Genomic DNA, 25,622 nt, shown 5'->3' on the forward strand with positions numbered 1-25,622 from the left:
ATGGGCCAAGGCCAATTGTATGAGGTTTAACAAGGCCAAGTGCTGGGTCCTGCGCTCGGGTCACAACAGCCCCACGTAACACTACAGGCTTGGGGAGGAGTGGCCGGGAAGCTGCCTGGCAGAGAAGGCCCTGGGGGTGCTGGCTGACAGCCGGCTGAGCATGAGCCATCAGTGTGCCCAGGGGGCCAAGGCAGCCAACAGCATCCTGGCTTGTATCAGGGATAGTGCGGCCAGCAGGAGCGGGGAGGTGATAGTGCCCCTGTGCTCGGCACTGGTGGGGCTGCACCTCAAGTACTGTGTTGAGTTTTGGGCCCCTCAGGACAAGAAGGACATTGAGATGCTGGAGTGTGTCCAGAGAAGGGCAACAAAGCTGGTGAAGGGTCTGGAGAACAAGTCTGATGAGGAACAGCTGAGGGAGCTGGGGATATTTAGTCTGGAGGAGGCTGAGGAGAGACGTTATCGCTCTCAACAACTACCTGAAAGGAGGGTGAAGTGAGGTGGGTGTTGGTCCCTTCTCCCAAATTACTAGTGATGGGACGATAGGAGACGGCCTCAAGTTGTGCCAGGGGATGTTTAGATTGGATATTAGGAAATATTACTTCACTGAAAGGGTTGTCAGGGTTTGGAACAGACTGCCCAGAGAGGTGGTTGAGTCACCATCCCTCTAGGTTTTTAAACGACATTTGGATGTGGTGCTTAGTGACATGGTTTAGTGGTGAACTGGAAGTGTTACGTTAACGGTTGGACTCTATGGTCTTAAAGGTCTTTTCCAACCTCTATGATTCTGTGTGATTCTGTGTGACACTCTGTATTTTCACTATAGCGGTACAGGTCAGAATAAATCTATTGATTCTTCCATTCATAAGTGACAACTAACCAAAGGAAAAAAAAAAACCCAACACAGAGTACTAGCTCATATTAAATGAGAAGCATGGAAAATTCCTGTCAGAGCAATGATGAGAAGTCAGCTCATCACATATACTGCCTTGCACCAAGGCAACCTAGAAACTGACCTAGTCCTGTCAAACAAAGTCTGTGCTTTGTCCCAGCAGGAACTACAGATTTGATAGGTCTATGACATGGAACAGTTACTCATGCATTCGTTAACTCCACTGGAAAACACCTAATTTGTCCATTGTATCAAGCATACTTTCCACCAGGAATTTGGAATTTGCCCAATTGAGCCTAAATCATGTAAGATGAGCATCTAAAGGAAGAAAATCTAAAGCTCACTATCAGAACAACTTCTGTCTACTTCAGTAACAAGATAAAACCTAACTGAGCCTTTGCTACATACTGCCATTACTTAAAAAAAAAAGTAGTCTCCACTTTATTGACGTGAGAAGAAATTCAACTTCAAATCTTCTCAAAGGAACAGAGCACAGGGTCAAAAAGTGGCACTGGGTATAGAGGAAAAAAGTAATTGTCTAGGAAGATTTCTATGAGGGCACAAAGTAAGCCTTTTTAGAGCAAAGGCAAGACACTGGACTAACACTCCCTAGTGAGAATAGTGACCGGACTAATTGTATGAAGTATTACTTATATATTAAAGTAATCAATATGAGACCCAGAAGGCTGCAAAACAGTCAAGTTAATGTTAGCACCACTCATTTTTTGCATTTCCTCTGAAATTTTACCTTCTTACCTATTAAAAGAGAAACTGCTTCTTAAGGAACACAAAAATTACTTTGCACTCATTCTCCAGGATAGGCTTGAGTCATCTCAGCTGACAGAGATTTCCCACTGATTGTTGCCACTGCTGTGATTTTGATCTTCAACATAATGCAGTTACTAATACAACTGCATCACCACAAGACTGTATTTGTTCCTACTACTATCAAATACGGTTGAATGAAGAACTTAACTTTTCCATCTCTGTTTACTCCTCTGTATTGGCAGAGCAATGTGTTGCCAAAGAAGTAATTTAAGGTTCTTGACTGCTAGATTCCAACCCAGCATTACTAAGACCCCACCAGAAAGAAAAGACTCAGGCTGTATCTTCTCTGTATCAGTGCTTTTTGAAAAAGGCATCAGTAGAATGTGCCATTACAGATGAGCAATCCAAAACCATACAAATGGGGGGGGGGGGAATCTTTCAAGAACTAAAGAGTAGGTTTTTTTTAAAAAAAAAAAGTTGAGTTGCCGTTGTTTCTGCAACCTGATAAAACGTGAGGTTTTTATGCTGGCTGCAGCTGAAACATAGCAGCCTTTTTTAAAAAGGTGAAAGCTGGAAGCGTTTCCTCATCACCCTGTGCTCCTCCTTTGCTGTGCAGAGGGGAACATTCAGCCTGTGGCACAAGTACAAAACTCCATTAAAACAGTTTCTTTTTGCTTTCAGACTTTTTTTCCATTTTGAAGAATATCCTGCCAAAAACCAAATCACCACAAAATATAACATTATAGGACCTGAGCATTTCAGCAGTGCGCTTTTCTTGGCTATCAGTTGTGACCATGTGGTTCAACCCAGTGGTTAGCGCTGAACCCACAAGTGGCTTCCACCGAACTTTCCCTATAGCAAGAGCATCAAGCATTCCTGAAATCCTCTCACAGGCCACTTTACTCCAAGAAGTATGCCAAAAGGAATGATGAGAAATCCAGTCTATGCTGTAATTAAATGTAAAAACAGAGATATGCAGTTGAATACATCCACCATGCAGAAAAATTCTACAATGCAGACAGGCCAGTACTATGCACAGTCCACCAGATCCTGTGAAAAGGAGCGGTAAACTTTGAAGAGCAGCCAGAGTAGGCTTTGTTAACTAGGGAACCAGACCTTGGCACCGATCTGGTTGATCAGCGCACTCATGACCTGAAGCAAGAAGCCACATCATTCCCTTACTCCTTTGACACAGGGATACCCAACCTGTGACTCACAGAGTATGTGGAGTACTTGTGAGCAATTCACCTGCGCTATGGCCCAGCTTCAAATCCCTCAGGAGAGGAAGAAAACTGCCAGGTGAAAGACATACCTGGCAGTAGCAGTGTACTGTCAGATATGCTCCTGCTAGGATTGCCCCAAGTCAGAGAGACGCTACAGATACCCTCAGCACACGCACAGTAACAGATGTGTACAAAACTGTAAATTCAGCACATCTGCATCAGATTTATTGCACAGGCAGAGATCAAGTGTACTGCCCACGCTATACAGCTGAGTGATCTACTGCAACAAAGCAGCCAGACACTAATTATTCCAAACACTTTACAAGGGAAGCTCCCAGACCATTCAAACAGAAAGCTGGCCTCTCCTTCCTTCAAAGGGTCTCAAATGCAAAACTCCATGAAAAGATGTGCATACCCGAGATAATCTATGGGCAGATTTCTTCTCTCAAGAATTTAAGTGCTTTGATTACACTAAATTCTCCTACCACAGTACTGACAGAGCAATGGGGAACAAAGTCATGTTTATAGTTGTGTTTTTTTCCTCTTTAAATGGGTGGAAAGATGCTGGCAAAAGATGCAGGCACAGTGCCACGAAGGACGGGGGAAGCTGGAGGGAAAATTAGGAGTAAAATGATACCTTAGTAGATTACTTTGGCAGAAGAAGGCTGCCAGTAGCTATATAGTAAAACAAAAGAGTTCTGGCCCTATATAAATCAAGACAGGCCCCAAAAATGCACTAATGGCCAGAACTTCAGACATAATCATAACTAGCTGGGAAGAATAGGATTACCATACATCTCATGAACAGCTACGTTTGTCCCATAGCACTCAAGTGGGGACTTAAAGCTGGAAGCATCAAGTCAGTGCCATATAATCTCCTTGGCTTAAGTTAAAGGCCTCATATGGAGTTACAAATACTTTGCAAGTAAGTTTTCTTGCAGAAAATGGAGTAGGAAGTATGAAGAGACCCTGACAAACATTGTACAATATAATGGGGTCTATTTTTTCGACCACGGGGAGTGTTTGGGGCCCAGAAAGAATTAATATAACTGTTCAACAGCCAAAAAAAAACCCCAATTGATTGAAACTGTTCATATAAGGAACCCTAAAAGAAATTTCCATTTGCACTCCCTTGCCAAAAGCACACATGATGCACACTTAGAAAAGGAATGAATTTGGCTGGGTTCAAAATTCCAAGCGTTGGGAGGGAATTAAGAGACATGTGCGCACACCAGAGAAGGTAGTATTTTATATTACAAAAGCACACAGCTCTGTGAAAAAAATCCCTGAGCTAGTCATTTAGAGATTGTATTTTAGCAAGAAGGTTTAGCAAGCAGATTGACAGATCTCACGCTGACCCAAAATTTCACAATACTGTAAGTCTCCAGACCAACAGTGACTATTCTTTACTTGTGTAGACTGATTTGTGAGTGATTTCCAAACTCAGTACAGTTCATTTTTCTGACACGTAATTTGGTCTAGACCCTGGCTTTCCAGGAAGTCCTTGCTGTTATATGGAGTTTAAAAGCTGACTTGCTTCTCCAGACTCCTCTAGGACTCCTGGCAAGAGAAGATATTATTCTGTGTATATTGCAGTAAGCAGCTAACAAGCACAGCTGGTTTGCTTGCATACACAGTTGTGGGGAACTGTGCTAGATGACTGGAGACCGGTAGGGAAGAAGAAAAGAAAGATGAGTTAAAAATAACACTGATTATTTCCCAGGCATCCTTTTTGCTTTAAAAAAAGAAACAAAGTAACCTCAATAGATGCCATGCATCAAAACAACATGCATATACCAGGACTTGCAGAACTACAACATGCAACTGGCATCATCTACCTGGAGTTGTGCAAAGCATGTGATACTGTCCCACACAACATCCCTGTCTCTAAAACAGACACACACAGATTTAACAGGTGGACCACTCAGTGGATAAGGAACTGCCTGAATGTTCACACTCAAAGAGATGCAGTCAATGGCTCGATGTCCAGGCAGAGACCAGTGACGACTGGTATCCCTCAGGGGTCCATACTACCAGTATTATTTAACATATTTTTCATGTTTGAGATGAACACTGGGACTGAGGGCATCCTCAGCAAGTTTCCAGGTCACACAAAGCTGTGTGGTGAGGCTGGCACGCTGGAGGGAAGGGATGCCATCCAGAGGGACCTTAACAGGCTTGAGAGGTGAGTCCGTGCAAGCCTCATGAACTTCAACAAGGCCAACTGCAAGGTCCTGCACCTGGGTCGGGGCAATCCCAAACATGCCCACAGGCTGGGTGATGAGGTGGTTGAGAGCTGCCCTGCGGAGAAGGACTTGGGGGTACCGACGGATGAAAAACCACACAGGAGCTGGCAATGTGTGCTTGCAGCCCAGAAAGTCAATCGCATCCTGGGCTGCATCAAAAGAAGCGTGGCCAGCAGGTCGAGGGTGGGAGGAGGTTCTGCCCCTCTATTCCACTCTGGTGAGAGCCCACCTGGAGTGCTGGGTCCAGCGCTGGGGCCCCCAGCATAACAAAGGCATGGACCTGCACAAGCGGGCCCAGAGGAGGGCTGCAAAGATGATCAGGGGGCTGGAGCCCCTCCTGTATGAGGACAGGCTGAGAGAGTCAGGGTTGTTCAGCCTGGAGAAGAGAAGGCTGCAGGGAGACCTCGGAGTGGCCTTCCAGTACTTAAAGGGAAAGACTGGGAGGGACTCTTTATCAGAGAGTACAGTGACAGGACGAGGGGTAACGGTTTTAAACTGGAAGAGGGTAGATTTGCCTGAGAAATTCTTTACTGTGAAGGTGGCAAGACACTGGAACAGGTTGTGGATGCCCCCTTCCTGGAAGTGGTGAAGGCCAGGTTGGATGGGGCTTTGAGCAACCTGATCTAGCGGAAGGTGTCCCTGCCCATGGCACGGGGGTTGGAACTAGATGATCTTTAAGGTCCCTTCCAATCCAAACCATTCTATGATTCTATGCCTAGACAATAATCAGCTCACTTAAATAGACAAGTTATACTAGGACATGAAAGAAGGGGGAAGGAAATGCTCTCTTACAGGCTGAAGGAGGACTACAAAATGAAAACCAGTAAATATCATACTTTTGTTTCAGAGTAAAAATTAGGTATAAATCAATTGCCTACATGGAATAGGCTATACCATCTACATTAGTAGCTCCTAGAATACAAAGCACAGAGTTATAATCTGCATGGTCTACATTTGCTCAGGTTGTATAAGGATGAACAAATTACACGAAGACAGAGACAACACAGCAACATTGGATTTCCTTCAGAGAAGTAGCAGAGGGAACACAAACTTATCCCTGCCCTTGTCCCAAGAAGTCTCTGATTTCCAAGTAAATAATCTATTACTTTTACTAGCTTACATCTTTGTTTACTGTTTCTAGCTGGGTGAAAGGACAAAGACTGGTTTTGCTGATTGTTTTCCAAAGAGAAGGTCCAATTAAAAAACAATATTCCAGATAAGGATGAACTAGTTACATGCAGAGATCACACATACCTCCCACATCCTATTCTTCTAATTTTGGGTAGTATGCTGCACTGAGGCATTCTAACTCCATACACAGGCACATCCAAGTTATTTTCTTCCTGTTTGCTGTAAAATACCCTATAACATGGGTAACTCCTGGCTTTATTCATCAATACTCAATGGCAATGTCAACTGCCATTCTGCTCTCCATGCCCGAACTTTAATAAAGCCTGAAGAAACCTCAGACAGATTGAGTGCTGACACAGGTAGATTAAAGTGATTCCCATCATTGAGGAAATAAGTGAGAAAGGAGATGGTAAAATTTGTAAAAGTGTGTAAACAGTGTTAGTTACAGTGCTCTGTACTAAAACACCTCACCTGTTCACCTTTCACTGTTGTGAAAACTGGGCATTTATTCCTGTGCTTTGTTTGATCCCTGATAGTACCTTACTTCTTATCCTACAGCTACTGTTTCATTATAAGACTCTCATGAAGGATTTTGCCAGTATTTAGCAAAGCCTCATTGTTCGGATTCCCAAAAGCAGTCAGTGTCCGTGCAACATGTAACCCAGCCACAGGGCTCTAGCACATCCCTTCCCATTTCACACCATAGCCTTCATTAACAAGGTGATATATTTTCTGCTCTCTCTGAGAGGGTGCATTCACTGGGGCCAGAGGGAGGGAAGAGGAACACAGAACATGCACACAGAGAAAGGCTGCCCTATAACTAAGAACAATATTGTCCTTAAAAAGAGGGATGGGGGAAGGGAACTAATGGGAGTAGATTGTTACAGGAAGAATGCAGTGTCCTCACCACAAAACTAATCAAACTTCCTTTGTCCTATATACAAATGCAAAGCAGAAACTCTGCATTTCTGCCAGAAACCATTTTGCCATATGCAAGACAACATTTTATCCATATAGAAAGGTAAAAGCCACAAGAAAAAAAAGTTGAGAATGCAGAAAGAAATGAGGCTTAAAACACACAACACTCCATTCCATCCCCCTCCCCTCACGCCAACCTCTCATCTATAATCCAACACAAGAGAGACAACAGGCAAACAGCAAGAGGTCATCTTCAAAGGGCTGGTTGCCAAGGGAGGCCAGTGGAAAGAGCGCAAGCATGTCCCCATCAAAGTCCAGCAGCTGTGAGAGAGCCACAGAGGTGCAGCTTCCCCTGGGGCTGCAATGAAATTCAGAGATGGAGGATAGTGCTGGAGCTGCTCTAGGCGGCAACACAAAATGGGTAGCTTTGCACTTTGCAACAGGGAAAGCACAAGAGAGAAGGGTTATGATATTTTAATCCTTCTCTCCACCCATTTTGCACTTCAGATATTTGAACTACTGTTTAAACTCATCAAGATACATCCTGTAGACTCACTGCAGCAGTAAGCAGAAGGCAGCACCAAGGATCAACTTTCTGCTCGGTTCAAAATCAAAATTTTGGCTCAGTAACTACATGCATAACAGAGATGCAAAAGGTACAGCAGATAATGCGCAGCCAGCTGTAGTTTCATTACTTCTCACAGAAAATACAAACGCATCTTCACAGTTGGAGCCTGGGACTGTCCCACAATGAAAACTGCCTGCAAATATTACCCAACAAAGCATATATCATTTTTCTTGAAGAAAGTACAAGGTAATAACACAGACCCCTAGCCACCTGCAACATTTGCATTAAAAAATTGGAAACCAATGTATGAACAACCACAGATTCAGGTTCTCAGAATTCTCAGAACTTTAGCTCTTTTTACTAGGTGAACACATGATGATCGCATGTAAAAATTAAACTCCTAGTCTTCAAATACAGGAAAAGAAGCTGCAAATGCAGTAGTGAAATCTAACAGATCAAGTAAAATCAGAAAGGAAAGAAGAATCAAAATTGCTCTTATGTATAAAAAATTAAAAATTAAAATTCTGACTTTTGTAGTTCCCAGAAGCTAGGGGCTACTCTGCTTCAGAAAAATGACTGTCTACCTCCCCTGACAAGCAGCGTAATTAGCTGACACAGCTTCAAAATACAGTTGTTAAATTATCGGTAATGGTAGGATATAAATAATTTCATTATATTTATCTCCCACCTCATGCCTAGACACTTCCCTGAAAGACAGAAAGAAAGGAAGCAGCTGGCACTTGCTAAGGATGAACAGACACTTCTTTAGCATTTTGGAGCATGAAGCTTCAGTTGATATCAGCACACAACGGTAGCTTGAGTGAAAATTCAAATGCCACAGAGTTACATGGTCTGAACAAATCCTCTGGGTTGCAATACAAAGGTCTACAGGAAGGAAGGTTTTAATATTTAGAAAGTTCCTGATTACCACCTTGACTAAAAGCCAGTCTGGAATCACCACCAAGGAAGCAAAAGACACACGAGTGACACAGTATTAGACCTGCACTCCTGTTACCATGAAAAAAAGTTTTTCAAGGCTGAAACATAATAGCTCATACCCTAAAGATGTACCCTATTTCTTAGGTCAGTATGTGAACTAATCTTTGAATATTTATATAAAGACTCTTTCAAGATTCTGTAAAACATACAACCTCTGGCTAACAGAAGTTCCTTCAGCCTGTGCCTCGGAAGACGCTCTCGAAAGTTTTTGAACATGACGAAAATACTGTTGCCCTCCACTACGGCAAGGCACATTAAACAGCCCATAACACGATACTCTTTTTTTGTCTTTCAAAGTGATGTGCTAAAGCTGATTAAAAAAAGAAAGCCTGTTGTCATCAGACTTAAATTCAGTACATAAGCGTCTGCATCACCAACAGAGGGTTTTAAGAGACTGAAACCATGGACATGTTGAAAACCCTACATACTGGACATTTATTCAGAGTTTTATATCTCTAAGAGCAGAGCAGAGGGTAGGGAGTTTGTGCGTGCACACACAGCAGAACTGACCTCCACCTGTCCCACACAACGCAATGACCAAATGTGGAGTTGTGGTGCTTACCTGGGTATTTGTCACCATGTCTTCAACATACTGAGTACCCCAGAGAAGAACTTCCTTGAGAACTGAAGCACTGTATACCAGCTTTGTTTCCTTCTGTGAGCACTCCTAGCATGGCTTACTCTCTGGAAAAAAAAAATCACCAGCCCTCTGAGACAGTGCTTCAGAGAGATGCTCTCAGCTCAGTGGTGGGAGTAATGATCTCTCAGTTCCCAGAGCAAGCAGCACATCCCTGAGGCACAGGCCCAACAGAAGTCAGATTCTTGCATCTGCTCCTCTCACCACCCGGACAAGACTTCCCAGCACCCTATCTTCTCCTCCACATTCTCTCTCAGTTGCTCCTCGTGTTGCATTATTTCTAAGGAATCTTCTTTATTCCTCTGTCTTGATATGAAATGGTCTGTGCTGCATACTTTGTCCAGTCTTTCCTCACTCCTCTGACACAGATCACTCCCTAGCCTAGTTCAGACCCAGTCTACTGCAAATCCCTTCACACATCTCTCTTATGCCATAAGAGGAAGACAAATACTGAAATCAGCTATGGGTATTCTGGGTCTTAACTACACATTTTCCTTCGTTATCCTGCTACAGAGTTAGAATATTTCAGACACTTCCCCTTACTTTTTACCTTTGCATGCATTTCTCTGAAGCTAAACCTTTAAGTTTTCTAGATTTATAAATAGGTGACTCAAGTCACCTATGATAAATATCATATTCTTGTATTGAATTTTATCATAAATTACAAAGCACTCTCCCTCTCTCTACATTTAACTTTAGCTTACATTACAGCAACCAAAAAATGCTCAAGAAAATACCTGTGACAATTTTTACAATCTGAAAATACAGAGTTCCATCTTAAATGATTTTTCAAAGTCTACCTTTTGGTCAGATTTGTGTTTATGTTTTATAAGCCATCCTGGAGCAATGCACAAACAGGTGAAGTTTACAGAAGTTCTGTTTCAAACTCCAGCTGCCACATGCCTTCTCATATCCCAGTTTCCCCACTTTGTGCTCCAAATTTTCCTTAACTCTGCTCTCCGAGATCTATCACTTGACCTGTTTTTCAGTTGGACAACCCAGTGTACTTCAATGGATTTGTTTCCAACTTATGACTCCTACCCATGTGAAAACATTTTAAGGTGTTAGGGAAATTTTAGAGGGAAAGGAGCCAACTGATTCTGAAAGCACAGGTCTCCAAACAGGTACAGCCTCCTGTTTGCTTCTAGACCGTCTCCTCTTCCTTCTAGACTCTCTCCTTCCTTCAGGTTCTCAAGAAATTACCTTCACAGCCTCCTTCATGCTCTGCCCCTGCTTTGCACTCACATTCACTGGGCAAAGTCCAAACATCAGATCTAGTTTTACATACACCGCTTTTGTCAGGTCTAATGTTTTAACAGATACCAGCACAATCTCTCCAATCTATTTAAAATGAAAATATAGGTGAAGCCAAAGCCTCTGCTGCAACTACATGAAACAAGGCTCCAGAATAGACTGTATGCAAAGGAACATGATCTCCTTTATCGGAAGGCAAGGTGATTTTCTCATCGTACTTCAGCTTGTCTCACAGCAGGAATTGGATGCATTCCGCCACTTCCTTTGACATCTCCCCCAGCTCCACAGATCCAGGATTGTCTGAGGGCCACTCACCCCACTTCTGAGTCCCCAGTGTAAGCAACGCAGCTCTTAGGAAGACACCAGCCATCCTCTATTACGTCCAGTCTCCTCACTTGATGGCTCCTGAGGCCAGGTGCAGCCAGGAACACACAGGCCGACTTGTGTTGCATTGCTGCATGACACCACGGCGGAGCAAACAGACCAGCCTGCTCTCCGGATCTCACCCTAATGGACGATGGAGGTGGTTGGACTTCTGTTCCAGTGAGGTCATTTCCCTTACAACTGTATGGAAATCTTTCCTTTCTCCCTCTGCTTAACTTCCTCATTCACAGTATAGGGAAAAGATGCTCCTGCCCAGAGAGGAATTGAGTACTTAAACAAAAGTATTGGCCAGTATTATGGCATATTAATCAGGTGCAAAGAGTTGTTCCTGAAAACAGGTTAAGGTTTAATGGATTTTTTTCTGTAAAAGAAAATATCTGGTGCACTGGGTTCTCCATTTCAGATAAAGTAATGAGTAACTACACTGCTTTCAAAGTCTTCTATTACATGAATTCAGTGAATATTGAGACCTTCTATGTTATCAGAGGGGAAGAAACACTCAAATCCACTGGGAAAAAAAATGCCCTTCTTAGAAACAGCCACCTGATGGCAGCCTGTGGCTTCAGTCCTATTGTTCTAAGTGGCAACTGGCAACCATTTTGAGTGAGATTAGCTCTACACTGAGTCACCACTGAAGAATGTTCTGTAGTAGGGAGAATGACTTCAAAATAAAAAGCTATTCCTAATTCTAATGTAGCCCACTGCTAAAACAGTCACTGCAAATATTCTCATTTCACACACTGTGAAATTCTTCTCTCTTGCAGACTCAGTTTGTTTTGTTTTGCACAGCAAATAACCAACTTAGATGTAAACCGGTCTCCACATCTCAGTGCAGTGCACTATTCAAAACACTTCATCAGCATACAAGGCTGACTGATGTACAGATTCACTCACTGCTCACAGCCTATGCTTTGACATTTTGAACCAGAACACTATTCTGCAATCAAAAAATTGTCAGTCCTTCATTCTTTTCCGTCTTTCAAAGGCAGTTGTAGAAACTTTGCACTTGGTCCCTGAAGGATTCCTTTTATATTATTTAAAGTCAAACTAACAATAATGAAAGTTTCTGAAATCCTGGAGATCCGATGCACTCCCCTTTCATTACAAAGAGGTTAAATCCCTGATCTAAGAGCAAAATTCAACTTCACTTTGAACACAGAACTGCAAAACTGAACTGTTTTACAGAACTGTAAAACAGAACAGCTTTCCTCAGCTTCTTCTCTGACACCATATTAATATACATGCTTATCATACTACAGCACCCTATATATGGGGGGGAAAAAACCAAGGTACTAGAAGTTTCTAAAATTTAAAATTTACCTAAGCTTTTTTGTCCAAATCATTTTCTCTGACATTGGTGCTCTACATGTTCATTTATATATAAATCATACAGGAATGCCAAGGCTGGAGTAGCAAGTGTTTCATACTTCAAATGCAAGATGTAAGGTAGCCCAATTCAGCCTTAAATTTAGATACTTGTGCTGTATTTCAGGATACACAACAGTTTTCCCTCCTCCTTTCCCCATCTCTTTCTGGATTCCTCCTTCCTATAGCCATTAATCTACCGCCTCATCTCTCTTCTCTTCCAGACTACCCCTTCACTTCTCTTCCACCCCACCCCCTTTTTTCCTTTTTTTACCCAACTCCTGTAGCACTGGCATACAGCCCATGCTAATAAGTCCAGCAAAGCTTATTGGCTTGGGTTTAGTGCTGTGTATCTACTGTTGGCGCACCTCACCACTGAGGTATGCCTCACCGATTGGGAAATTAATGGTGTAAACTGTACTCCAAGAATGCAGGAGTGTGGGGAGTGCAGGGTGAATGAGTGCTGTCTGCAGGACGTTTCCCTCACATGTTAGAAAAATTGGACAGTGCAATGAATGAGGTAAGATACTATGAGAAAAGAAAATACAGTGTTGTGGTTAAAGCAGCTGAATGCTTCCCAAGAGACTGGATTGCTTCCTCTGCCACAGAGTTCCTACGCAATGTTGGGCAAGTCATAAAAACAGCCATACAGGGTGTGACCAAAAATCCAACCAGCACAGTATCCTATCTCCAACAGTAGCCAACTGCAGAAGTTTGGAGAATAGGAAAAGCATAACAGATACAGGATGATTCTTCTTTGGATACAGCCTCTTAATTAAGTCATTAAAAGACTTCCAGAGCTGAGGCTTCACCCAGAACATTGTGTTTAATAGTAAGCAATGCATCCATGTTCCGTGATTTTGCCTAACCCCTTTTGGATGACGCTCATACTTTTGGGTTTTGCACTACCCTACAGCAAGCAATACAACTTACTGTTTTAAAAATATACATTGTTTTGCTGACTTGAAAGCTATTATGTGAATTTCACTGAGTATGCTCTGATAGTCCTTATATTGCAAGGAATAGCCAGTAATTGTTCCTTAGTCATTGCCTCTATGTCAGACTTCACTCAAAGTCTCTTGTCAACAGCCTCTTTTCCAAGCAGACAAAATTCAATCTTTTTCAGTGAGCATCATGATCATGACTACATGGTGAGGTGGATCCACAGCTTGTGATTTACCTCTTCATTTTTCTAGTCTCCCTTTCCTATTTTACGATGCACCGACTTGAACTGCACACAACGTTCAAGCTCTTGGAGCCCAGTGGTGCCCACAAAGTCTTCTGCTTTGCTCTCTGGTCCTTTCCTAGTAACTGCGACACTCTTATGAAATTTTCAGCGGTACTCCTAACAGGGTAAGGTTTTCAGAATACACTTAAGAAGGAAAAGAAATCTTAGCCACAACTTTGAGAAGCTTTTTACGATCCCTCTTTGTTCTTCCTGGTGTATGCCTCCAGCTTGCATTAAAATTAACCAGGATCCTTCCCAAGATCAGCACTGATACATAACCCGCTGTATATACAGCTGTGACTTGCTGGGGAGAATCCCTTTAACCAAGGTCCTTACACGGCACGTTCAGCCAGAGGTAAACACAGAGCAGGGTCTGCAGAAAATGTGACATACGCAAAAATAAAAACAAGGTCGATGGAATCTGTGCCTGATCACAAAAAAAAACCAAAAAACCACAAACCACCACAGAAAAGGACAGGCATTGTGAAAAGAACAAACACACTCACAAACACATCTCTGCACTCCTCTGCTAGGGAACTGCTAATTTTGTCCATAATATTTACATAACTGTTGGTGCACATTTTTAAAAATTCATGTTAAAGTCCCTTCATTTCATCAGGCATTTTGAAAATAGGCTAGCTATATATCTATAGAAAGCTAATATAAAAGCAAGCACCAAAGGCCACATGAAAAAAACCAGCTGTGTTAGAAGAGCTCTGGTTAGGATGCTTCGGTGACTGTCATACCATGTATGGCCTATCAGGTAGTTAATAGTAGACAAAAGTATTTATCATCAGTCTTCAGACAGACAATCTAACTCAAACATCATCATATTTTGGCTTCCTTCTAGTGCCTAATATCACAAGATAGTATTGCCCTTTTTTTTCAGAGCAGCTCAAGCCATCTCAGCTACTATAGTACAAAAATAATGTATTAGTGACTTTAAATCTGCCTCTTCCTGCCAGAACGTGGAGTAATTTCAGGCCCAGGAGGCTCAAGTGAGTAAAGTTTTCTCGATATTAAGGAGTCAGCCCCTTACCCCAATCATTCCTCTTGGAGGGACATCAGGCCAGTAGTAGCATTCCACTCCCTGTTTAATACATTCACCCAGACTAACAAGAGTTTTCTGTGCAAGATCACATCACCTTTCAGTAACTAACTTTATAAACCAGTTTGCTGTGCTAGAATTTAATACTCTGCAATGTGGATACGTTTGTTCGTACTTCAGCTGATAAGCTCCCCTTGCTGTCCTCCCCCAGTCCAGAAGAAAAAGGGCAAGAACTCCACCACATCTAATGCTGTTCACGTTAGGCTTTAAGGATACGTTTTGTCATCAGCCTAAAGTAGTACACTTTAAAATGTGTGTGGAGGAAGAGCTGGAGGGAAGAAGTTCTCCCTTCCTACCAATCACTGTCACCTGAGGCACCATAAATTATCTTCCTCAGCATCTTTAGGCCAGGTTTGAGGTTTGCCACAAACAGGACAACAAATGAGAGACCATCACCTCTAACCAAACATGACAGAACTCACAATCACCGAAATAAAAACATAGCCATTCAAGTAAATTTCTCTTTGCATGAAGAGGTGACAGACAGAATTCCTGGATTTGAATCTGCAATATTGTTTTTCAATTTTAAAAGTTAGCACATTTTCTCCTAGATCAATATTCTTTTCCGGTTTCCTTAAACAAAAGAAAATTTGAATGAACAAGTCAGACATTGTAGCTGACGGTGGTACAGCTCAGTTCCTATATAAACTCCCTCAAGCTGGAGTCTGAGTAAAACCTGTTCAAGATCAAACTCATCTGCTCACTATCATCATCAGCTTCCTGTTCATTCATCAGTATATGAATGGCTACAATAGGGCCATCGAGACAAAAGATGGCTTCAGAGGGAATGTCTGACAGAGGAAGAAGTTACATCAGCCTAACGCTCCTTTGTTCAAAGAGCTCTGAACATTAATAGCAGCTAAAGACCAGGCAGCTGCTGCACAGAATTAGAAAGAGACAGAAAGAACAATTACTTCCTGGCAACGTCTCTTCCCCTGCAGCTCAAAAAAAACCTCTACAGAACTTATGCTGAACAGTAAGAGAATGAGCAAAATTCTGGAGATTTAGTTGTCTTCCCTCCATTCCTGTTAGGGAGCAATTTAGCTGGGTACCTACCAGACTCGCCAAAAGAACTGTTGTCCTAGACCTCCTCCAACTACATGGCCCAACTCTGACTTCTTTGCTATCCAAAAATAAGGGTAAATACAATGTCACAGTACGCAGCAACCCTCACAAGCCCTCCAAACCAAAAGAGATCTTCCCTGTGCTCTCTCAAATTCAGACAAGCAAGCTACAGGCAAAGTAACGGACTGGAAAAAAATGTGGAAGAAAACGCCATCAAGGGCTCTCACGGATTAGTTGATGCTAACAGGAAGTCCTAAGCCAGAAGCTGGTAGAGCCTGGAAACTTGTACTGCAGAATTCTCACCATGTGCTTGCTCTAATCTTACATTCCTTCACAAGTGTCTGCTACTTGCTTCTGCCAGAGAGTCACTGAAGCAGAGGAATCTTTTGGTTAACTTGGCATGGCAGTTGCGTTAATTCACTTGGTTGCATGAATCAAAAGGCCATGGATACTGGTGACAGAAGTGGCCGCACAAACTCAGTAGAGTATACAGAAAATCAGTTAAACCCTTTTTTTTTTTCATTCTATCACTCACTAGAAGCAAAAGCATGGGAATGCCATACTGATGGCAAAACCTTCCAATTCATCTTCCTCTAAGGGTAGAGAAACCTCTGCCGTCTACTACAACAGACTGGAACAGCCTGTCCCGCACATATCTGGGTGGGATTCCCAAAAAGGAAATATTTTAAAGCGGATGCATAAGTTCCAGAAAGTCATGCTAACTGCTAGGATTCCCACCCCAGAATTTTTCTCTAGCCTCTCCATATCATGAGGGGAAAGTGCCTGCAGCAGTAACAAAAGTACATGTCAGAGCCCATCTCAGAGCTCTGTAAAATGTGCAAATTTCCTGGTGCCTGAAGGTTTGGTAACTAGAAACCAAAATCGGAGTATTTCAAGTGTATTGAAGCTCTTTCTACTAGTGTCAAGTATCAAATCAGACACATCTGTGGAAGCAGCATGGCAGAAGAGAGATTCAGGGGGGTGGAGGGAACAAGTTTTGATGCCGACCAGCAAAATGGACAGATTTCCACATGAGACAACACAGGAATGCCAGTACCATCCCACATACTCCACAATAAAGAGGATGCATCCCTTTCTGAGCAGGGAACTCTTATTAAGGTAATAAACTGATTTAGCAGACTATAAATGTAGCTTCAACCCCAGAATGAAGTATGAAAGTCAACAATGTAGGCAGCCACCTTTCCCTCATGATAGATTTTCAGAGTGCCACGATTTTGAGCACTAATCTGAACTGCACTGCAAATAGTCTCATGGCTGTGGGGGAAGGAAAGCTGGAGATTTTGCCAGATAGAAATAACCACTGTGGTTTCTGGCATCCTGGAATACATTTTGGGACTGAGATAATCCCATTAGATCTTTCTTCTAAAACAATCAGTAAGTGAAACAATGCAGAATGGTGAAGTCGTTTTTCAGTTTCAGAGTTAACAGCTTCCCAGAGACTAGTGGGTGCAGCTCTCCCTCCTGCTGGGATTGGATCAGGCCCTCTGTCACACAGACATACGCTAAATCTATGCTAAGATCAGATGCATTCAGGCTTTGCTCACCAACCAAGCAGAAGAGATTGTTCTGCCTGAGCTCCAAACATGTACAAAATCTATGCAACTACATTAACTAATATATGTTGCCTCCCTGGTAATACTTACTCATTCAGGCTTTGTGTCATGCCCACAAGGTCACATAGCTTTTGGATATCAGACCTAGCTCAGGTCATCTGCAGTATACTGTACAGATACACCTTTGGTTGGAAAAGCAGCTCTACCATGCTCTAGCTCATTATTTCAGAAGGTTCCCTTTGAAAAGCTGTTTTCTATCCCTCACCTTTATAATCAAAATAGAGGTTCAGAAACACACTTCTGCAGCTGCAGCACATAAAAAGAAGTGAGGTTTGTAAAGATTGGAAACTCCTTCCATCCCTGCACATCTGTTCCAGAAAAGTCACACCTCTCCTTCCTCCTTTCCACATACACAAAGGGGGAGAACAACTGTTTCTTCCCCATTCACAGTTTGTGCCTGAACAAGCCTGCGCTTCTTGACAATGGATAAGGCTTATCACTTCCCCTCTAACTCCACCTTGTCTGTGCTCGACTTCTTTTCATACAAATCCCAGAATTTTTTAACTGGAGTTCTCAAAACAAAATAGTTTCCATTTTAATAAGGAAGGCAGCCTGAAAACAAGCATTCCTTCCTTTGCCATTTTCCTACTTCATCCCACATGGACACCACAAGTGAGAGAATACCACATGCGGAAGTTGTGCAAAGCAAAAGAAGGAAAACTGCAAGTTTGCAGTTACTTCAAAATGCTTGAGCTCCATACTACCCATGGAAACCTTCTATACACTCAGGTATCCCTGCTCTATCTCTGTGGCACACGCTTCACCTCTCTAAACAAACAAGGACTGTCTTTGTGTCTTTGTTTAAATTAAGAAAAAGAAAAAAAACCCCAACCTGTCTCACAGGCTGTGATTACATCAGCAAGAGCGTTCTTCTTTTCTCTATCAATCCTGCCTTGCTCAGGCTTTGAAGAGCCTCTGTGTGCTGCTGCCATGTGCTTTGATCTTTCTATTTTATGCCCCAGGGCCAGCGCTGATAATATCTGCTTTGCCTGCACAGTTTTGGGAAAGGCAGTAGCACCCATTCCTGTCCAAGAGCAGCTTTGTTAACACACTGAAACAGCATGTGCGCCCCTGTGACCCCAGAGAGGCAGACACATAAAAACACACAGTCAATACACATACGCCACTGTAACAACATTTGGACAGACTACATTTTTCCTCCTGCTAAAAAGTCGTTGAGTGTGATAACTTATTGTTAGTCTTTCAGCTATGCAAAACAAAGTCACTGTACGCCAGCCACAAAACCTAGACACTCCGAGTTCTGCGTTCTTGCTTCTCTAGACTCCATTTTGTTAAGGATATTTAATAACAATACAGAGGCCCATCAGCTTATGCCCTTTATAACACAGAAGTGGGAAACATCCTTGGCATCAAACTGAACTGGGTCAATTATCATGAATCATCCAACGTGGCAAATGGACTGGAGGTTTTCTTTAACTTCTGCACTTGCAAAGCCACGTGAACAGACCTGCACAGCCAACACAGAAGGAGCCAGGCAACTCCCCTTTGCAAGCAGAGATCTAACACAGGTAGCAGCTTCTCAGGGGGGAAAAAAAAAAAACAAAACACAACACAAAAAAAAAACAGTATCCCCAAAATCCTGTTCTGGGGCCTTTTACTTAAACTTCTGCCATGGCACTAACCCTCACTTTCTAGAAAATGAATGTGTTTGGTGTAGATTATAAGGGAAGATTTTCAGCCACAGCTCTGAGATGGGAGCAGAACATCCTTTCTGAGATTCTTAGGCCTATATTACTATATATTTTCCCTGGCATTTGAATTGTTAAATGGGAAAGCAAGGTACTTCAGGTATTAATAAGCAAGCATTTCAAGGACAGAACCCTCTATAGAATTCATACAACAGCAGAAACCCTAGGGGAAGATTCTGCTTATTTTAGCAAGTAAATTCTTGGCACTTTTTGTGTTCAGAGAAAAGGCAAAGGTAGAAAGCTAAAAAGCTAAAGAGTGAGTGGCAGAGCAGCAGGGAAATAAACCTGCTGCTCCTACCAACAGCTAAGTGTCAAATCCTTAAATGAGTAAAGATGAAGGGACCGGATTATTAGGGGCAGTTAAGATAAATTTAACTTGAAATTTGGAGATTTGACATACAGCACTATCATCATCTATTCAACAGATACAGCCAGGCATTTTAATGTTACCCCTCATTAGCTGGTGGGTAAACCGCTTTTGATTGTCCCTTCAATGGCACTGACTGCTAAAAGGAAATTTCTTTTCCTCAGTTTCTTATAATGGCAACAATAGTATCTCTCAGATTCCAAACTTCCCCAAAAATGCATATTAATATTGTCAAGAAATTATTACCAAGAGGCAAAGTATTACCGTAGAAAATGAGAGAGCAACTTCAGTTAGTCTGGTTCTACTGCTGGCAGTGGCAGGATCAGCGAGTGCACTGGAGCCCAGCTTGCATCAGGTTTCATCTATGAAAAGATTTGCTTTTAAGAAGCCCTATCAAGCAATGTCAACCATAGTTATGTACCGTGCTGCATACAATAAAGAAGGTGGCTTCCTGCTGTATAGCACTATAAACCTAATGGCTTTTCTTACAAACATGGTGTCTTCCAATTTGGTTTCAGTCATCCAGGGCAAGCACCAGAACTGCCATCAGCTGTTTTATTGCTAAACTGAGATTTCAACATGTCTAAGGTATGTCATCAGGTCTGAGATTTCACAGGTTCTAGCAAATTGGGAAAAAAAGGACTTCTGAAAGCTCTTTCTAGAACATACATTGTTCAAGAGTTTGACTTCCTTCCTACCACTCAGTGCAGGTGAATCTTTCTCACCCCAGACAGCAGCAGTGTGTACTTCACTACCACATCAAATCAGAGGCAGCCAAGGAACTTCCAATGGGACCCCTATATTTGGCCTGCCGTTATGGGAAAGGATATTTTTAATCTATATTTCTTGCAACCTGTCCCAATCCAAGAATTTTCCAAGAACTAAATAGCATTTGAAGAATTTCAAAAAGAAAGCCTTCATGCTGAGACAGTGAAGGCGAGAGTGAAAGAAACCGTGACCTTCTCTGCCATCTCATACTGCAGTTGCAGGCAGCTGCCTGTTCCAAGCTAAGCCCACTACAAACTGTTAGCTGCAACCCCATTCCAGGTTTTACCCTTAGCCGCTCCTCCCAGTACTTCAAAGGAAAAGTATTTTTGTACAGCCCAGCAAGGAGTGTAAACTGCCCAGCTGCTTCCAAAGCAAGATGATTTAACCCTTTAGTACCCAGTATGCTGTGCCCTCAGCAGGGGATTTGTGTGTAAAGAAAAAATTCACTAGGGGCCTCAAAATTAAGTTTGTTGTATTAATGACTTAACTGAAAAGTGATCTGCCAATAGCCATCTTCCTCTCCCTCTTTTTTTTTTTTTTTTGAGGGGAGGAAAAGGGTAGAGAAACTAGAATTTATAAAACAAATTTATGAGTCACACAGAGACTTCCCAAAACACATCAGAATTTCACTTACACAGCTGGAAGACCTCATTTCTCTCAGTAATGTAGTGTCAGCTAGAAATATCTAAATACCTTCTCAAGCTGGACCGTCAAAGGATCCCACAAATTCAGCACTTCACTGCAAACTTCAGAAAATTAACTGCCCCCTTCGCCTCCCACTCATTCTCACTGTAGCGACAAGCTGGAGGACAGGCATCGTCACAAACAAAACCTCAAATAACTCTTTGCAGAAAATATTAAAATGGCCTGGATGTCTTTATGCTGTAAGACAACTGGAAAGGTGGAGGAGGACACTAAATTATACTCTTACTGGAAAATGGAATCAATAAAATGCCTCTTATTCTGGGGTTCCTCCTGAAGCTTGAGTTTCTGCGCTCTGCGGTTATTTCCCCACCACTTGGCGCACACAGGCCAACCACTGCCCACTGCTTCTTGTGGTCCCTTGGTTCTCAGTTTTGTTTCAGGCCTAGATGGTTCACAGCCAATTGTATGCAAACACTTATAACTAGCCTTCCATCAACACACAGAGACCCAGGGAAAGGCACTCATCTTTATGTTAACTGGTGATGGTAAACTGTGATGTCAAACAAGTCCATCCATTTTGTCTGACATCAGCATATATACTCAGGTATTTCAATTACAGAATCTGCAAAACCCATTAGGATTTTACTGGATCCAAGGTTTGGGTTTTTTTTTTGCTTGGTTATTAACAGCAGAGGTTGTCTATTACTTACACACAAAACTCTTGCTTACAGTGAGGTTGTTGATGCCATTTTTCCAGTTACGCATTATTCTACACTTTATTTTTTTGTGCTGGACCTTGTTTGACTTTTATATTTGTACAATGTTACACTCCAACTAAAGGAGCATCATCCTTCCTAAGGCACACCTATACTCAAAACACTCAAAACCTGGGTAGGTATACTGCACCAAAGCCTTCACCCGCATTACAACATAGTGTAGGATATCTCTGCATTTTTAGTTTGGACATTTTACTTCCGAAATCAACTTTTCTCTCCATACCCCCAGCTGATACTTCAAATAACTGCATCTCTGTTAGCAACACACAGGATTAGAGCTCAGGTACATTTAACTCCTCCTTGCTTTGTCAGTTGTTCCCCAACACCTGCAGCATGGCAAAGGGTTTCATCTGGAGAGCGCTGCAGGTACATAAAGCAGTTAAGTCCCTTCCTCCAAAGGATAAAATGAACACCATGTGCTGCAGCATGAGCCCTGGTGGCGCACCGCCGTGGCTGCACCATTGCCAGGGAAGGGATGGATAAGTGGTTACGGCACAGCATTGACTTCTTATCATCCTCCTGACTGAACGCTATTTATTCAGAATCTATGATGAATAGTTTTAATAATAAAGATTCAGAATTTGCCACAGTAAATAACTGCATGCCAGTTAGCTTCCCACACTGTCTTGTGCCTGGTGGCATTAAGATTTCTCCTTTCTTCCCCCTCGTTTTCAGCAGCCTCACCTACTTGGAGCATAGTCCCAGCACTCTAAGAGCAGGACAGAGGATCATTAGGGAAGTCAGGGGTGCATGTGTGGAAAGCACAAGCCATAATATAATATGCCAAGGGGTGTGTGCATGCTAAATGCACATACTTTGGGTGTGCTAAGGAATGAAGTATAGCTGAGTGCTTTTGCCCCAGACCTGCATTTGATGAATAGAGGCACAGGCTGCAGTTTTGCTTCTAAAACTATCAGAGCGTTTTACATTCAGTCCACGAGTTGCTTCTTCACATTTCTCTGGGTACAGAGTTAGTCTCCAATAACTCTTCAGTAGCTAGTTCAGGCAATTGCTGTAGGGACACTGATGTTTTGGCACTGCTCTCTGTGGGGGTCCTTCTGTCTTACAAGTTCAGAGAGTATCTTTAGACTCCCCTCCCTGTGGGTTATCACTCTGCTTCCCACACTCCAGAAGTACAAGCAGCAATACTTGCTGGGGTGCACTGAACTCTGAGCAACAGCCCCATCTCTCCTGCTTCCCACGCAGAATGTTGAGCACAGACAGTTCTCAAACTCACTTTGAGTTTGAACTTTCATTCAATGAAATAAGAAAAAATAACAATGGAACAGATGAACTACCCAGTGTAAGAAGCTTGTTCAGGGATCACGATCAGTAGTAAAAGTTTTTAGGGGTTTGTGCTGGGTTTTTTTGTTTGTTTGTTTGAGGGTTTTTTCTTCTAGTTGTCCATAGATTTACCACACAGACTACCGAGATGCAAAAGACTTCATGACAGGATAGCTGCTAGATCCATATCAAAATGGATTTTACTGTAAGGAAAAAACCATGGTTTCAAAAGTAAGAACAGTCAGAACTGAAGATAACCTGTAAAATTCTGACCCTCTGTGAACATTTAATGTGATAGTCATTAATTTTGTTATTTTTCTACAAGACCTATCTCAGTACACAAGATGGATAGACAAAAGAAAAATGGATTAAAAATGTACAGAGGTTTCTGCCTATAAGAATTTTTTCTTATTTGACTGCAAGCTGGAAAGTTACTTGCCAAACAATCCTACACAAACCTGAAATTGGCTAAAGAGTACCGCTAATATAGCTGAACCAAACTGCTGTCTAAAGAGCTCCTTCATCCATCTTCTCTACAAAAAATGGGTAAGCAACTCACACCAGAACATACAGAGATAACAGCCAGTTCTACATTATTCAGGTTTTTTAATCCCAGCTCAAAACATTCAGTGTTCCAGGTGCTGGATTACTTCACAACTACTGGCTAAAATTTGCACCAGCTGCACCACTCGCTCACTGGCAGAGTCTGAAGAGCCAGCACAAGCTCGACGTTAGGAGACCCTAAAATTTTACTTCTTTCTTCCAAAGACTACCAGGGCAGCTTTGGGCAAATCACTACAGCATGTTTCCTGTACAGATAAACCAGAGCGAACTCAGTTCAACCGCACTGTGAAAACACGGTTGTGGCTGTTTGTGAAACTTTGGTGCTAGGACTGAGCTACAAGAGCAAGTAAGTCACAGGGAACCAGGATGTCATGAAGTAACCCCTGTGGCTGAGTGTCCAACATGGTGCTGAAGATTCTCATGCTCCAAGCCTTACCAATGCTGAATTGGCAGACAGGACAGAATCCAAAGTATTTAATAAGATAACAGGAGATCACCATTACCTGGAAGCAGTATTAAGTTTACACAGGCAGTCTTTATGAACAGAACACTTACTATGGGAGGGGAAAAAAAAGCAATACAGATTAACAGTTTTGCATGGGTGACTGAAGCAAGGGGGTGAGTCAGGCCCAAAAAAGCCATTAAGTCATATTGTGAAAGTTAAAAGATTGTTTTAATGTTTAATTGTGCAAAATGAAGCTCTGGCTTTGTCAATTTCATTCTAGAAATCTCTTCAATCCAAGCAGCGGCTTAAAATCTAACAATTTCAGAAACTTGGTTTGGGCAAATAGGCTGGGGAAAGGGAGTAGGCAAACACTTCACATTACAAAATTTGCAATAAAATGAAAGTTGATGACAAAATTTCAGCACAGGATTCTATGATATGGACTATAGAAGTAGGGTATCAACCTAACGGACTAGCACACTGGTGCAACTATTTATGTATAAGACCCCTCCTTTGTGCAATACTAGAGCAAAAAAAGTAAATCCTGCTGTAACTTTACGACATGCACGCCAGAGTAGCTAATTTTTGGATCTGCTTTACTTGAACTTTAATTCCATCAAATCTCTAATTGTGACTTTATGAAGGGCACAGAACTGATTTCCAAAGCACTACTATTTAGCTTTAATCAAGAAAGGTACGGTCTCTTGATATGAGAAACACCAACCCTAGTTTCTCTGCCTGCAACCCATCTGGAAATAACTTCACCATGAAATATCGAAGCGTGACAGAAATAGTGCCACCTATACAGTCACCATGAGGGGTAACCATGACTCAGGCACCAGCAGTTATTCTAACAGGCCCCGCAGGGCTGGGCTGAGAATGCCAACAACACCTTGGTGTTTCCCTTCAATGTCCTTTTAGACCTGGTCCACATCAAAGGATCAGAGATAAGTTGTTATACTAAAAATGCCACTTAAGGAATATCACATACAAGAAATTCTCTCTCTTCTTAATTCTCTTTCACTGCACATCTGTGCCTAGATATAACGAAGGCAATTAGCTTTTATCAGGTACCCCCAACTGCATAGGACTAAAAGCACCACATTTCAGAACAACCCAAAGCTTCCTTCTCTACCCTCAAAAAAAGGGGAAAGAGAAATTCAGCTATGTGAAGATTAACTCTGAATTAGTTAGAGTTTAATATCATTTTTTCCTGTCTTCTAATCCACTGTTCAAGGGAAACACTTGCAAATATTGTTCTACAGAACCAGAAATTTAAATGAAGAGTATAGGTATCTGACTCCTTGATACTCTTCCTTGCTCTAGAACTCTTGCCTGCTCTAATATATCTTTGTATCAAGAATTTAAATTAAGTGATTTACAGCTTAGATTGAAGTAAACAGAATCTTCTATATAAAATTATCTACACGTATATGGAAGATTGTCAGCACTGAAGAAGTAAGACATTTATGCTGCCTGCTTACTCTCTCACACAGGTGAAGCATATAAAAACTGTCATCATACATCAGAAACTAATCTTATCTCAGATAATCTACAAAAATTTAATGCACTATTTCAGTGCTATGGCTCCAAGGGAAGACAAAAGACAGACACCCAGTACTTATTCACCCTCTGGAAAGCTGGGCA

General features: G+C 42.1%; 1 protein-coding gene across 3 annotated transcripts in view; it reads right to left on the reverse strand.

Annotated features, from left to right (window-relative positions):
* The window catches only part of ZNRF3 (zinc and ring finger 3), a 98,292-nt gene that overhangs the window by 52,746 nt on the left and 19,924 nt on the right, over positions 1–25,622 (reverse strand). The window contains exon 1 of one of the 3 annotated variants that reach the window (XM_064466741.1): positions 9,305–9,402. The exons of the other annotated variants lie outside the window; for them this stretch is intronic. Within the exon in view, the coding sequence (XP_064322811.1) occupies positions 9,305–9,322 (18 nt within the window). The 5' untranslated portion in view covers positions 9,323–9,402. Of the gene's footprint in view, positions 1–9,304; positions 9,403–25,622 lie in introns of those variants that run through there. 3 annotated transcript variants of the gene reach the window in all.

The sequence above is a fragment of the Phalacrocorax carbo genome, chromosome 15 (genome assembly GCF_963921805.1).
Source record: "Phalacrocorax carbo chromosome 15, bPhaCar2.1, whole genome shotgun sequence".
Taxonomy (NCBI): Eukaryota; Metazoa; Chordata; class Aves; order Suliformes; family Phalacrocoracidae; genus Phalacrocorax; species Phalacrocorax carbo.